The sequence below is a fragment of the Durio zibethinus genome, chromosome 16 (assembly GCF_047325235.1).
Source record: "Durio zibethinus cultivar Kanyao isolate XHJ-2024 chromosome 16, ASM4732523v1, whole genome shotgun sequence".
In the NCBI taxonomy this organism is placed as follows: domain Eukaryota; kingdom Viridiplantae; phylum Streptophyta; class Magnoliopsida; order Malvales; family Malvaceae; genus Durio; species Durio zibethinus.
In genome coordinates, this window is record NC_143177.1 from 25,190,502 (window position 1) to 25,206,525 (window position 16,024).

The window sequence follows — 16,024 nt, forward strand, 5'->3', positions numbered from 1 at the left end:
AATGCTTTGGAGGCTTGACTTTCGAATAGGAGAGAGAAAAATGGAGTACGATGCCGAATAATAATAATATAAATACATAATAGGACACAAGGTACAAAAAACAACGAGGAAACTCCCATCTCTGCTAAGATGATTGAAATAATCTGATCTGAAAAGCACACACTGCACGCAAAGAGGAAATGAAACTGAAACTGAAATGAAACAAATGAGTGAAACTATTTGACATCTCAAACCGGCATATTCTCAAGGACTGGTAGTTGAAGGTGGTGGAGAGAGGAATGGAATTGAGGGAATTGTAGTTGGTATTGTGGGGATTGAAGGCATGCTTGGCAGTGGTGGCAAGATAGCCCTTGGGACTGTTGGCAAGTTGGGAATGCTAGGAAGTGGAGGTAGCGAACCAGGATTAGTTAGTGTTGGCTGGGTGGTAGGCAAAGTTGGTATTGTAGGCTGTGTCAGTGTTGGAATAGACGGCAATGGTGGCAGCCCTGTTCTTGGCAAACTTGGTATAGGAGGCAAAGGTGGTAACTGTTGAAGACGACGAGCTGCTGATCCAACATTAATGCTGGAAAATGTCAACTCCATGAAGAAGGCTAAGATGAAGCAATTGAAAGAGGCCATTTCTAGTAATTCCAATTTATGAAACAAAGAGTGGAATCTTAATGTGTTGAGTGAGGAAAACCCAGGCTAGTGCTGAATTTATATAACAAAATCCATGGGGTTGGCTTAATCAGGTAGGTAATTTTGCATTCAACTCCACGTATGGTTGGGAAAATTGTATACATCAAATTTGATTGGCTTGTTAGTTCAATTCCTTATCCATCTCCCATTCAGCAGTTGTCAAAATATAGTTGTGGTTGGCTAGATCATACAACACCATTACTGTAAGTCAGCATACCAAGTGTGACAAATCTTTTTGGTTCTAAATTATTGTTAGGTTGTCTGCCACCAAGTTCTTGAATATAGGCAACCGGCTGGCCCCAGTATAGAAGAATAACATTAGTGGTTTGCGGACGGCATCAATCGAAATGATGACTGCATATCCTTGCATGTTTTGATTGTTCTAAATATTTTTTGCTACAGGTATTCATTAATCATATTGATTTTTGAAACGTTGGATTCAGGGGTTCTTGCTCATACTTGATTCTTCTTGTTGTTTATCTTCTTCTTGGGCGCTGTGATCTTGGGCTTTAGGTATTTTTGAACGTCTAGATGGTTCAGGTATTGTATTCAGAGCATGCTTGGAATTTTCCATCATTTCATTTAAGTTCCCTTCTCAGTTTCTCAGCCTCCAAACAACCCTTCGGAACGGTATAGTTCTGGGTTTAGAGTTCTAAAAAGAGTTTTAAGTGATTTGGAACAGTTCAGACTTTATTCATCGAGCAACATGAAACACATTTAATCTATCTTCATATTTATTAACGCTTTAGTGGACTAGCAAAGAAATTAGCCATTTCAGAAATGAACCATACTCCGACAAATGGTAATTCAAACTCATTGCTTGCAAACTAAAAGGCCGAATAAGATGAAAAGGGGGCCAAAAAAAAAAAAAAAGGAGGAAGAAACCTGAAAACATAGGAACCCCTAGCTGATCTTAACTGCTATATAGTTGAATGGCTATGGTGCAGGGTCGGAAGGAAATGAACTTTCTATTGGGTTGTCTACAGCAATGCTCTTCCGGGTGAAGCCATTGGGGGAGAGATTTTTGGTAAGATTGATAAGGGATGTTGCATCTGCCTTCGTACTCCTCATGTCTTCTTCCACTTTCCTCTCCCCTGTTTTTGTTTGCTTCTGGATAAAGAGATTAACCCCAATATTAAACCATGAAGTAAGAAAATTACAAAATTAATCAATATTTCTGCAAGTTCGGGACCACAAAGATGCATGAATATAAACATGATACGTTAGTTTTACAGTCATATTTCCATGGCCATAAAGGAGATTGGGATTGGTGCCAGCAATTTCAACAAACTCTTTCATCAAATTGATTGAAATAACAATGATGTGTGTGCTTACGCGCGAGCATGTGTGTGTGTGTGTGTGAGAGAGAGAGAGAGAGAGCTCACGGTCAAATCATCTTCCTTGTATCGAAGAGTAGCTGACTTGTAATTCTTTTTAGCATTAGGAGTCTTCTCTCGATTTTCATAAAATCCAAAGTCATCCAACAGTGATGATTTTGCTGAATAACTTTTATAAATGTTCAGCATTTCTAAGCCTTGCTTGAGACCAATCTGCAGATTGCAATAAGAATAATTTTAGTCTTTATCGAAAATCACAACAATCATAAACCAACATACTGCACAAATTGACCTTCTCTAATAATAGACTAATACTACCATTCGATTACATGATCTTTGTTTTAGAAAGCAGCATAATGAGTTCATTGAATGATTTGGTAATACTTATACAACCAAGTCATCAAATGATTATGAAGATTTTCAAATATAGCAATAAGAGCTAAAGTTTGAACAATGATGAGAGAATCGCCTAGTTAAAGAAACTGCAGGGAGACTCAAAATAAAAAATAAAAAATAAAGTGTCTGCAAAGAGTGGAAATTTGATTAAGTTAATGGATATAGAACTTTGGAGACAAAAAAAGGAGTAGCTTTTGGAGCAAGAAAGGGATGGACAAGATTCAAAAAGTCAATTTTGCAATATTTCTTAACAGTCACTCAAATCTCCATTTTCAGACGCATTTTTAAGAAATGGACAAAACAATTTGATTTAACTCTACATCATTTTAAACACTTTCCAAAAAATAGCACTCCTTTTGGTTCATTCTGTACAAGGTGAAACCAAAGGACAAAGAGAGAGGAACATGGGAGAGGAAGGAAGAGAAGAGAAGGGTAAATCAATCATTAGCCCTTTACATGTTTTTGTAAACATTAGCTTGGATCTGAATAAATTATTTCATAACACATCAAAGCAAGAAACTAAACCCACAAAGCTCAATGACTTTCTACATACACAACCATACACAAAAAATGTTGTCAAGCAAGAGCAGTAACCAAAATACCTCCTGAGTGTCCCTGCTAAAAGTTACAGGTCTGTTCTCATTGTTTTCTAGGATGATGTGGCACAACTCCTTGTTAGGGATATCTTTTATAATATGCCACTTAACGGAGAAGAAACCATTCCACTTGTCCAGTTGCCAGAAGTCCATATCTTTATTGAAGTCTACCTTCCCAATCATCTCAGCTAAACCGACAAACTGCCCACTTCCATTAACCTGAAATTACAATGTCAAGAAACAACATAAGAATTCATAATATGCATGTAGACGGCATCCAGGGAATAAAGAGCAAGTTACCAACCAGAAAGCAAAAATAATCCCACAGTAAGTAATCCACCTGAGTGTCTAAAATAAATAGATATAATAGAACAAAGAATACCATGTAGATTGCAGCAGCCAAACTCAGCATAGATATTTTCTTTTCTGTTATTCAAACATGCCAGCAGACACAACCTACTTATAAAAGGATTTAAATATGTATTGATACAAATTAAAAGATCAAACAGCTTATTAATTAACTACAAGGTCTAGACGGTAAATCTCAAATCTGTCCGGCTCCACCATGGTGGTCAGATAAAACTACTACTTGTGATAATGTAAATTAACTAATTAAACCACGATGAGAAAATTTGGAATGAGGAAACTTTGATAGATTGAGGGAAATGCCAACAAGATTTGGAAACTCTTGTAAAAGTTATGTTTTCAGCTCACCGAGAAAAAGAGGAAGATCGGACATTTTGTGCCAGTCTCACTTTCTCTAGTTTCTGCTTCATAGAATGCTGCATCTAGCTTTCTATTGCCATTTGGAGTACTCGACCACACGTCATACTTCATCGATTTATGTACATCATCCTCACTGTAAGACTTAATGACAAAGAACTTCACATTTTCATACTCAGTTTGGAAATCTAGCAGGTTGTATTTATCTTTGTTTAAAGTAATTCCCAAGTCTTCCTTCTTGACAGAAGAATCCAAAGGTGCATCCCTATTAAAGGCCCTTGGACCACGAGTTAGTTCAGATGAGTTTTCAAAGTCAAAATCTCTGTTTGATTTCTTATATCTATCATTTTGATTCCATGCTCTCCCATTTGGTCTGTAGTTCATAGGACCATCATGTTGGAAAAAACCTTGCTTTTGGCAGTTAAATGAAGGAGATTTTCCAGCTGGGTAATATCCCTTATAAGATCCTGCTGATACATCAGAACCCCAATGAGGCCCCTGTAACACGAGTTCAGATAATCAAAACATTGAAATCCCAAGGGGCAAAAAAAAATGCAAATATTTGACAACCTTTAACTACAGCCTAATGACCTTCAACTTAAAAAAAGAAAAAAAAAGAATTGCATCATGAAAGCTGAACTTTGTGGATGATAGAAATTCTATAATAAGACAAGGAGATGTAGAATATAATGAGAGAAGGAGAGGTATAAGAAAGAAAATAATACAATTATAGAGGAAGGAAGAGGGAAGATACTACTAGCTTTCCCCAGAGCAATACCAGATACATTGACAATGGGTAGCAAAACAAAGGCTAACATCATTAAGAAAGTCTAACCATGTATTATTTAATCACAATCTTGGGGTAAATCTCATCAAGTGTACTAATCAAAATCCTAAAAAAAAAAATATTCAAATAAATGTTTCCTCTATAACATTCTGAATTATCTTTATAAATATACTAATCTAAACCACCAGTTAACAAATATATGCAACAACAGCACTATTCTTGTCTTATTAAATACTTTGAAACCATAAGCCTGCAAAAACTAGGAATAAAATCACGCAAAAGCTTTGCTTAATAATTCTCCATAAGACCATAACAAATGCCACCTCAAATACTTAAGTACCTTGCTTAGTTGTTTGTTAGGCTGCGTATAAGTAGATTTCGATAATTTAGTACCAAAGCCATTTGATTTCATAGAGTTGAAACCATTAGACTTTGTGAGAGAAGAACCCAAACCATATTTTACATTTCCAAAACCATCAAGGTTTCCATTTGAAACATCTGCAGCATATGTTGAATCCCATGGGTAACAAGGCATGGCTTCTGATCTAAAGGAAACAGGAGCGTGAAAATATCCTGATGAAAAATATGGTTGTTGACCAATAAATTGTCCATCAACACCCATTAGAGTCCCAGTTGCATATGGGTTATAGCCAGGCAGATAATAGACCAAAGAACCATTTTCCGATTGCACAACCTGGAGCAACAATCCAATAAAAACCATAACAGTCACCAAACTGAATTTGTAATTCCATGTTACTGGTAAAGTGAAGATGCAATAAATATGAAGGGATGATGGCATAACCAAATGTGCACTAAAGGAACTAGCAGAAGAACATACTGTATGTTGACCACTGGTATGAAAATAACCCTTATCATCAGATTGAGTGAATGACCCATCATATCCTGCAAAAAACCTTCCAGTCAATATGCTTTTACAAAATTAAATAGAAGTGCTTAATAGTTTATCTTAAACCAAGGCAAACCAAACTGTAGAAAAAGAAAAAAAGATTGACACATCTGCACAATAAATTTAGGGCCATATTTTTATTCCAAACATAATAAGGCTAAAGCCTAAAATTTTGTTTCCCTCAAAACATAATAAGGCTATTCTGACTCTAACATTGTGCAAGAATGCCATGTTTCAGTGTGAAGGACTGTTATATAATCTAACCTGGGTAGTAATAATTGTAAAAGCTAGTAGGTTGATCGACACCAGGCTCTCCAACCAAGTCTTTATGACTCTCACCTTTCACACCAAAAGAAGGATATGTTGAAGAAGATATCGTGTAAGTCGAGTCAGATGGCATTCCGAGTTTTCCAGGAGGCTGGAAAACATCAAAACATGCCCAAAGTGAATACAAGAAAACAAAAAGATTAAAAACATTTATCTTGCATCATCCCTCAATACGCCCACCATGCACTCTTGTAGGCTACAATGAAACAACTTTCCATGAAAAACTAAAATGCATTTCAGAAAGGAAACATCAAACTTCTGTCATACCATTCGCAAGATTCTTTTTCTTTCACCTACAATATGAATTTCCAGTACATACAAGTATAGCAAGGAAAATTTATTTCTGCCAGTTTTTATAAAACGAAATGGAAAAGATAAAAATGTTGCATCATTGTTGCCAACACATAATTTTCATAATTTTAAAATAAAATAAAAGAAAAAGAACCTACATAGCATGTTGATGTTGATACACAGAAATTAGATGCTGCTGTTATTAAACCAAAAACCAAGTTCAATTATGAAATAAATTCTAGATAAATGAAAATTTAGAATAATTAATTCATGACATACCACATCCTGCTCAGCCAATTGGGAAACAGCTTCAGACTTCAAAACCACACTAATAGGTTCAACTAGATTATATGGTTAAGTAATATCATACTGAGAAGTGAGAACCGCACAACATTCAGAAAAACAAATTACACAATCACAATCAATGCAGGTCAAAGCATTAATTGTGCAATATTGAAAAAATAACTGACACATAACATCAAGATGGAAACTTTCAACACATAAAACTGCAGCTTCTCATAATCAAATTGGTATCATGAGGCTGAGTCAGATAATAATATTGATGGGATTTCGTCAGTCTACCAATTCCATCCACCACAACAAAGATTCAAAACAAATTTCTCAATCCCTTCTTACTGTCCATTATCAAACTTAAAACATCATAAAGTTGATACAACCTGCAATCTCTACCCTTACATAAAACCAGAATTTTGGTCAATAACAGCAACCTATAAACATCATAAACCATCCCAAATTCAAAAGCATTCACCAAATTGCATACATTAAAGGCATAACACATAATCAGAACTGAAGCAAAGGATACGATTCTCGAGGGTCTTTTCACCGGCCATTATCGAAATATCAAACAATCTTCAGAAACCCAATTGACCTAAGAATTACCAAAAGGGTCATTAAAAAGAGTTGCAGTCTTTTTATAGAAGTACAACTTTGATTCCAATATATCAACGCTTATTTCCAATAAAGGAAAGGAAAATAATTAATACTATTACTATATTTATTATTTAATAAATGTTTTAAAATCAAATATATCAAATTTTATCAAATTTTTTTTTTTAAAAGCGCATTAAAACGTGCCCAATTGAACGTTAGCACATAAAAATGGGTGTGAATGAAAGAGATTCGATTATTTTCTCATGAATAGAGTCAATAGACAGCAAAAGATTCCCCTTTTAGGTTAAAAAATATCTTCTTTATTTAAAATTTTAAAAATAATAAGTAAAATCAATTTTTTTAGACGATAAAAATTGAAACTATATATAGTTGATTCACGAGAAAAAAAAAAAAAAATCAAAGCTTGAGATATTTTGAGGGAAAATCGAATTTTGAATAACCTTTCAACTAGAAAACAAAACAATAGCAATTATTTTCAATTTTACCCCTAAGAAAGCATCGTTTTCCATCAATTATTTTCGTAAAATTTTAAAACATAACAGTTTTGCTAAAATAGAAAAATAAATATTAATTAAAATTTTGAAATTTTGCTTAAGTTTTTAAGGGGGAAAAAGAAGAATTGTTTCGAGAAGTTACAAAAGCAGAAACCGAAAGCAAATCTAAGAAGCGTGGATCGATACCTGCTGGAAAAGATCGAACCCGGTCTGGTGGATCGGGCACCCGCTAATAAACCCGACCTCGCTTGAAGAAAATCAGCGCGTTTTTCTTTTTTATTTGGACAGAGTGAAGTAGAAAAGGAAGTAAGAAAGAAGAAGACGTGATGACAGCGAAGCGCTTTTAAAAAGCAGATGAAAAGATTCCGTTATTTTTTCTTACGGTCAAGAGGGAATTGGAAAAAATTGGGTGGATGTGATTACTTCCTGGTTTTAGAAACAAGTATTTGTGACCGTTGGATTGGAGTCAAGTCAATGCCCAAAGTCACAAGGTAGGCTCCAAGTCCAAATGCCAATGTTTCGAGGATTGGAAGACTACTTTCTTTATGTCGGTGTGGTTGGCGGTGCGGTGCGATTCAACTTCTACTTTTTTTACTCTTTAGTTATATAATATTAAATTTAATTTTTATTACAAATTTGAAGTTTCATAAATTTTTAATAACAAAAAGTAAAAAAAAAAAATCATAAAAATAATTTTAGAATATAAAAAAATTTTAAGCATTCAAAAATATATATAACTTTGAAACATTAAAAAAAATGGACAAAAGGGAGTATTTTTAAATATAATTTAGATAACTTTTTATTTTTTAAATATAATTTAGATAATTTTTCTAAATGTTTTTATTCCACAAAATGTAGAAATACACCAAAATATATAAATTGAAGAGCTACTAAATTTAAAATACATTGCTAGTTATTAAGTTCGGACAAAGTTTGGGATACTTTCAACCATATTAACGAGAAAATAAACTACACTGTTAATGGGAAAAAAAAAGTAAAGCATATTAGAAAGGTAGGTGCTTTTAACAATGGGTCAATGGCCCATTCTCAAGTGAAAACAGCTCAACTGTGCAATCTGGCCCAATAGGAAAGAATGTAGGTTCTACTTGGTAGGATGGCCCGTTCAAAAATAGTCTCAGCTCCTCCCCGGCTTGGACGAGTGCACGAGAAACAATTGCTGCATCAATTGCTAAAGTATTAATACATGAGAAACAATGTATTAATACAAAGAAAATATAGGCTTTCACATCGGAAAGTTTGGGTATGTGGTTTATACGAGCTATGTGTTAATTTAAATAAATTGATACTGAGTTAATAATATGTTTTATTTTTTAATCAAAATAATAAAATGTGATCGTACTATTATAAATTATAAACTTATAAAATGTGAAGTTTAGACGTTTCAAGTAAGTGAAGCCCATACCTTACATTGGGTTGGCTTTTCACATCAAAAATTTTGAGTGTATGTAATTTATATAAGATTCTGCATTAACTCAAACCAACCGATTTTAAATTAATAATGTCTCTTATAAATAAGATTCAATACGTGATTTAACATTATATTATACAAAATATTAAAAGCATATATCTTCATTTTATTATAGAGTATTAATCTCATTCCTTTAGCTAAAGAGCATATGTTTTTCACCAGGTTTTAAATAAAAAAATCTTTAAAGTTTGAGTTATTATTGCTGCTTGCTTATAAACATATAATACTAATTTTTAATCAAATATATAGACACGAGTGCAATAATGATATACTATATATGTTTATATTGGCAGACACACATGCTGGCCAATTATTATTCTGCTTTGAGCTATAACCATGCACAAACAACAATTATGATTTCAAACATTTAGAGAAAAGAAAATTTTAATACAAGTAAAATATAAAACCAAATCAAATGTAGAATGTACACGTAGAATATAATACAAAAGGGGGTGTACATGCATGACCCCATGTGTTTTAACATTGCAAGCTCTCTCTTGCTATAGGGCACCCCTTAAAAAGGAAGTGCATCCATTGATCATTCCTAATTCTATATATTTTTGTCACCAAATCTCCTCCCATATTCCTAAATCTAAAGTGAAAATTTATGAGAAAAAAAAAAAAAAAGATATAGACTTTGCAAATCATGAACACCAAATAAAATTGTAAAGTCGCAAAAAAAATTTCCAAGTTCCTTAAACTTGAATATCTCATTTATTTCTAGGGTAACTTTTTCTGATCTTGTTCAAGATTTTTGTGTTGATAGTGAAAGAGCGAAGAAGATGAAGATTGGTACTCAAGAGAGTGACGAGGGAACTCCCACAGCATTTGAACCACCTCCCTCATTGTGGGACGTTCAATGCTATTTTCTTGTCCACATAGCATTGCAATAAACAGTAAGTGCATTGCTTCATCTTTGGGCATGGTTGTTACCCTTGGATCAACTATGCCAATAACTTATTCTCTTCGACAATTTGTCACTCGTTTAGCCCAATGAACTATATCTACACCTTCGCCAAATTCGCCTACTGGTCGTCGGCCGGTGATTAGCTCTAAAAGGACTACTCCAAAGCTATAAACATCGCTTTTCTCGTCCACTCTCAATGTGTACGCATATTCTGCAACCACAAAAAACCAAATTTTTAGCACTAATATCATATCACCGATGTTCAAATATGTTGTTATTGGTCACAATATTATTATGTTTTTTTTTAGAAGAAGAAAGTTTGACAATACACCAAGTTAACTAACTTAACTAACGATCCGCATAACGACATGCATAATTTTTTTGGCCATCAATTAACTAAGCAAATAAATAGGGGAAGTTTTTTGTACATACCAGGAGCAATGTAGCCGTAGGATCCTGCAATAGCTGACATGCACTCTGATGCACCCCCGTCGACCAAGAATTTGGCCAATCCGAAATCAGCAACGTGTGCTTCGAAGCTTGAATTTAGCAAAATATTGTTTGATTTTACATCTCGATGAACGATTAAGGGTGAACAATCATGGCGAAGGTAGCACAGGCCTCTAGCTGCTTCAATTGCAATTTGTACCTCAAGTTCCGTCCTAGGAATGCACCTTTTTTGCCATGTAACGCTTCTCCGAGACTCCCATTTCTCATGTACTCATAAACCAAGAGATTGGTCTCCTTGTTGGAGCAAAATGCAAGCAACCTGACAATGTTTCTGTGCCTGATGTTTCCTAGTGTCTCTATTTCTGCTCGAAAACCATGATCATGACTACTATTGCCAAAGCCAAGAAGTTTTTTTACTGCAATTTCCATACCATCAGGCATTTTCCCATGATACACAATCCCTGCGCCTCCTCTGCCAATCACATTCCCATCTTTAACGCATTCAAGGACGTTAGAAACTGTGAATTCGAGCTTTTGGAATGCTGTCATCTTCCAAGAATCCGAACCATTTTTCTTGAATGACTTGGCCTTGATTATGGCGGCAGCGGCAAATGTTGGAGAGCATATTAACAGTCCTAGTGCAAAGATCAGCTTAAAGTCCCCAGGGGCCTTTCTGGGGGTGCTTGTAATTGCAGTACTGAAATTGCAAGGATTGTTCAGGACAGAACCACAAAGTTGAGGATTGCCTGCAAAAGATGAAGCGTTAAAGACAGCAAATGGGCAGGATTCTGACAGCTTCCCAGAGAAATCATTGAAAGAGAAGTCGGCAACTGTGAGGCTTTTCATTGACCCAATGCTTCTGGGTATGGCTTGATTCAAATGGCTCTTCGATACATTCAAGTAACTCAGGATATGCACGTTTGAAATCTCAGGTTGAATTGAGCCAGAAAGGTTATTCTGGCTCATATCGAGGTATGTGAGATGTAAACAGTTTCCAATTGCGGGTGGAATAATACCGGAAAGTGAATTTCCACTAAGATCAAGCTTCAGGACTTGCCTGAGTTCTCCAATAGAAGGTGGTATTGGACCTGAGAATTGGTTTCCACTAAGTAGAAGGATTTCAAGAGAAGAGAAGTTGGAAAGTGAATATGGCAATGGACCGGAAAGGAGATTGTTTGACAAATTAAGCTGGCCTAACTTAGCAGGTTTCGAGGAGCTATTACCATTTTCAGCCAATGTTCCCGGTAAGTACTTATTCTGCAACTCTGCTATGTTTAGCTCGGGCTAGTAGATGAAGCCATTTGGAATGCTACCATTCAAGAAATTTTGCCCCAACCTTACTCTAGTGAGACGATAACATCTCACCAGGTCTTCAGGAATGGCCCCGAAAAGGAAATTTTTCATCAGAACTAATATCCTTAGCTGGTTAGAAGCACACAAGTTTCGAGGATCGTACGGATGAGCTTGTTGGAGGACAAATCGAGCAATTGCAGCTTCCCATTCCGATCAAGATTCTCGGGTATCACACCAGTAAAGTTGTTCATCCAAAGCCCTAGAGTTACCAAATTTTGCAAGTCGGCCACGTAATCTGATACCGACCCGTGTAACCTGTTCATGAAGAGATTGAAAAGCCTAAGCTGCTTAAAATTGACGAACTCGGATGGGATTTTCTCCAGTGAGCGCATTGTGGGAGAGATCAAGATTCACCAAGCTTGTCAAGTTGCTTAACTGCTTAGGAATCGGACCTAAGAGTAGATTGATATGCAGATAGAGTATCAAGCAACTGCAAGTTTCCCAAACTCCGGAGGAATTGGACCAACCAATTCACAGCTTGAGAGATCCATGTGAGCTAAATTTACCAAATTACCTAATTCTATAGGGATACCACCTTCGAAAACATTATAATACCCAAAGTAAATCTCTCTCAAGTTTTTGAGGTTGCCCAACTCATCAGGGATTTTTCCATTAAGATCATTTCCCGCCGGTGAAAGATACTCCAATCCCACTAGCGTGCCATAGCTTGGAGGAATTTTGCCATAGAAATAATTGCCACCAAGATCCAAGTACCTGAGTTTCTTCAAGCCAAGAATCTCAACTGGCAGGAAAGCAGTGAAATTGTTGTTATAAGCATCAAATACTTCCAGGTTGGCGATACTTGCGTAATTCCAATCCAGGTTACCATGGAACTGGTTGTTTGAAATGTTGAGAAATCGAATGTCACTCAAATTCACGATCTCAATTGTGCCAGTGAAGTTGTTGCCAGCGAGAGAGAGGTTGGTTAGCCTATCAAGCCTTGAAATCTGAGGTGAAACAGAGCCGCACATTTTCATATCTGTCAAGTCCAATGAAACAACTCGTCCTCGGGAGCATCTTATTCCGGCCCAAGAACAAACTGAACTCGGGTTCGAAGAACTCCATGAGCTTAAGAGGGGCTCAGGGAACTGAAGCCCTGTCTTGAGAGTGACTAAGACATGAAAATCAGTAACTAACGAAGCAGAACAAAAGGTGCTTAGGAGAGAATAATGTCAAAACAATAAGAGAGACAATGTTTTAGTGGAAAATATTTTTCAAGAGGATTAATCTGTTTGGAAGGACTTGTAGCAAAGACAAACCGATTTAAGCGTCCGAACAATAAAAGATTTAGGAAAGGAGGGAAAAGTGAAGGGAATCTGAGTAACTTCAAGTATGTATAGGCTTAAGGAATCAAACATCTTGATGGAAAGAGTCTTCATATACAAGAAGCAGTAGCCTCTCCTTTTTCCCTCCATTTTTCTTTTCTCTCAAAGAGGATGAAGGGAAAGAGAGGACTGAAATTCTGCTAGTCATGGTTTTGGCTGCTCATTCTCATCTCTCTACCTTAAGCTTCTTTAACCAAAGCAAAGCAAGCTAAGAGCAGAAAAGTGGAAAAAAAAGGAAAGAGGATGGATTTTGTTTAAATTATGGGTTTCTTATAAATATGAATTAATGGAAATTGGAATAAAAATTTAAATGAAAAAAGCCGTTTGATTACAGGGGAGAAAGAAAGTAAAGGTGATGCTCTCTTCCTTTATTCGTATGACAAAAAGGCCCTTTAGCTTTAATCAAAGGATTATCTTTATTGCTTTGAACGACAGATGATGGAATTGCACTTTCAATCATTTTAAAATGGCTTAATAGTCCTGTTGCTTTTCATCAATCAGATTTTGGTTTTTCCTACTCAGTTTGTTTACAATGATTAATGGAAACATATGGGGATGGTAACGAATGCTTGCTATATATAATTATCATGTTATGGTGTTTTTGTATGTCTCAAATTAGCTTTGAGATTGACTCAGAAGTAAGGCTTTTACCAGGCAAATGCGAGCATCTTGAGTTCAAAATATTCAATCTTTTGATTCTTTGGATTGGTTGAAAATCTGGAATCTTGCTAGTTTTAACTTTAAACAAATGTAAATGATAAGACATGTTCTCATCATTTTCTCAATTATTCTTCTAAACTGTGGTGTAATCATCTTGATTCTTACTTAGATGGTATAACTTAATTGTCCCTGAAACACCTCCATGTTTAAAGATTCATCCACACGTAGTTATGGTTATATATATATATATATATATGTATGTATGTATGTATGCCATATATATATGTATGTATGTATGCCATAAATAGAGAAAAAGGTAAAAGAAAATTAGGAATCACTGAATAATAGACCTGGGTTCAATCAGAAACTGAACAGAGAAACTCCATTAAGAATAGTATGTCCAACAAATAAAAAGAATCTTGGGGCAAAAAAAGCAAAGTGTGATCACCTTGATGATGCATGCATAGAGGTCCCATTAAAAAGGGTTTCATGATAAATATCAAAATTATGTTAATGTTAACCACTCATTGTCACTGGCGACTAACATGACACCATGACAGCATCTTAAATCTCCTCAAACATAGGTTAGACCAGAAATGGATTTGAAGTTAAAAACCAAACATAGCTTTCTTCTTTGAGTATTTCCATGCAAAGGTTAGATATGGTACTAGTGGTAATTTAATTTGTGCAGCCAGGAGAGTGAGATTTTTAATCTTTGAGGTGATGTGCCTGCAGCATAGCAGAAGAGTTGTAAGGAGTGAAAAAAGATGATAATTATTAATATATCATTACAATGTCTGTTAAATGATCAACAAATAATTATGTTGTATGAACAGGTTGCATGGAAGGAAGGAACCAGTGGAAGCTTTTTTTCTGTGTGTGTAGATCAACTTTATTCCCATCTCTCTCCTTACTTGCCTTACAGAGCTGGGACCAAGTGTCTATGTTAATGTGCAATTTGAGCTTTAATAGAAGAGGGAATAGTCTCAAAAAGACGGCTGAATAGTAAAAGCAGAGATATCTTTTTTTGATCTTCCACTTCAAAAGTAAAAGAAAAGAAAAATCCATGACCCTTTTCTTCATATGGGAAAGAGTGTTCTTTTAGCTCTCTCTCTCTCTTTCTCTCTCAAGAAAAATCCATGATCCCCCTTACATGGGAAAGAGTACTGCTCTTGTAATAGCATGAGCTTACTATTCTTTTCCATCTCTCTCATGTGGGCAATGTCATAAAACACTGGTTGGCTCCACTTGAGCTTGATTGCTGCAACCGTGAATATGGCAAGCGATATGAGCAAGGTGGGTGCGCTTTTGAGGTGTCCCTATCTGTCTTGTTGATGGGCAGGTCTGGCCCCTTTGAAGGGTCACTGTCCCTATGGCTGGGCTCTCTTACGGTCTGGAAACTCTCTTGTGATCACTCAATGTCATGCATTGGACTAACATTAACACACTTGGAGAGTCTTATGTCACAGCAAAATTCCTAAGAGGGAACATCTCAACTTCGCTTTTGTTTAAATCTTTCATGGCGAAATACTTCAGAAATAGTGTTTAATCTTCCTTATTCAAATGACAGGATTATTATTTAACGTCAAAAGAAGGGGAAGTGGTTGGTAATCCTAAGGTCTTGAAAGGAAAAGGCTGATTATTTTGATTAGTCCAAAATCCCGTTAGTTGTTGGTTTTTGACACTCCAGGCTGCATAGTAACTGATAAAAATATGGGGCCATTGTCATCAAATTGCGGCTAATCTGGTGAAAATCATGGACAGTTCTGAAAAAACTCGTTGCAACAACTGAAGCATTTGTACTCTTCTATATGAATGATTCTGCTCCAATTTTCATTTGTCATAGCAAGAAACTATGAAGATTTAAAAAAGGGTAGCATTCTGAGAACCATAGTGGAAAATACAAATGAATAATAATAAGATCAAGCAGGCAGGAGAAGGGAAAAGAAAGGTATTAAATAAGAAACCAAGAATATAGTTCACTTTGCATCACAATAGAACTGTGCCAGAGCATCCAGACAGAGAGAACCAGGTTCCATATCTTTCTCAAGGAGTTCTTGTAAAAAGCTGCTTTGATTGTTTTTGTTCATTCCGTCATGTAATACAAAATGTACGTACCCGTAGCAAAGCCATCTTCAGTGAATAACTTGTATTTCCATTGCAATGATGAAGAATACGAGTGGAGAAGAGTTAAACAGGACAATCTCGTTGCCCATCTTTCCTGCTTTTGTACTGGTTTTCGATTCATTTCCCTGCTCAGTTTGGATAAACTCAGCGTTGAGTTATTGAAATGTGACAAGGAATTATCGGTGTTTGATAACCATGAAATTGAAAGATACGATGATTCAATAAGCTCTTAGAAAGGCTATCAAATTCACCAAATCTTGATTAA

The 16,024-nt window shown here is 35.7% G+C and overlaps 2 protein-coding genes and 1 pseudogene across 4 annotated transcripts; all 3 read right to left on the reverse strand.

Annotated features, from left to right (window-relative positions):
* Positions 1-26: 26 nt before the first annotated feature.
* On the reverse strand, positions 27-1,302 carry LOC111298200 (uncharacterized). Its single transcript, XM_022892954.2, has one exon. It carries the CDS (start codon positions 616-618, stop codon positions 244-246), a length of 375 nt encoding a protein of 124 aa, XP_022748689.1. The 5' UTR covers positions 619-1,302; the 3' UTR covers positions 27-243.
* A 120-nt stretch (positions 1,303-1,422) lies between these two features.
* On the reverse strand, positions 1,423-7,789 carry LOC111298199 (YTH domain-containing protein ECT3-like). Of its 2 annotated transcripts, none has more exons than XM_022892953.2 (10): positions 7,635-7,789; positions 6,866-6,931; positions 6,322-6,383; positions 5,764-5,842; positions 5,356-5,420; positions 4,858-5,211; positions 3,722-4,228; positions 3,014-3,226; positions 2,064-2,228; positions 1,423-1,788 (listed from the first exon to the last, which is right to left on the reverse strand). In XM_022892953.2, the coding sequence occupies exons 2-10, from the start codon at positions 6,891-6,893 to the stop codon at positions 1,615-1,617; spliced, it is 1,647 nt and encodes a 548-aa protein (XP_022748688.1). In that variant the 5' UTR covers positions 6,894-6,931; positions 7,635-7,789; the 3' UTR covers positions 1,423-1,614. The 2 variants fall into 2 exon arrangements, with proteins under 2 accessions (XP_022748688.1, XP_022748687.1); XM_022892952.2 differs by having other exon boundaries at positions 5,689-5,842.
* Positions 7,790-9,527: 1,738 nt separating this feature from the next.
* LOC111298435 (uncharacterized) lies at positions 9,528-13,432 on the reverse strand (annotated as a pseudogene). Its single transcript, XR_016328461.1, has 3 exons — positions 13,305-13,432; positions 10,277-12,963; positions 9,528-10,055 (listed from the first exon to the last, which is right to left on the reverse strand). The product of XR_016328461.1 is annotated as an uncharacterized LOC111298435 (transcript).
* Between the last annotated feature and the right edge of the window lie 2,592 nt (positions 13,433-16,024).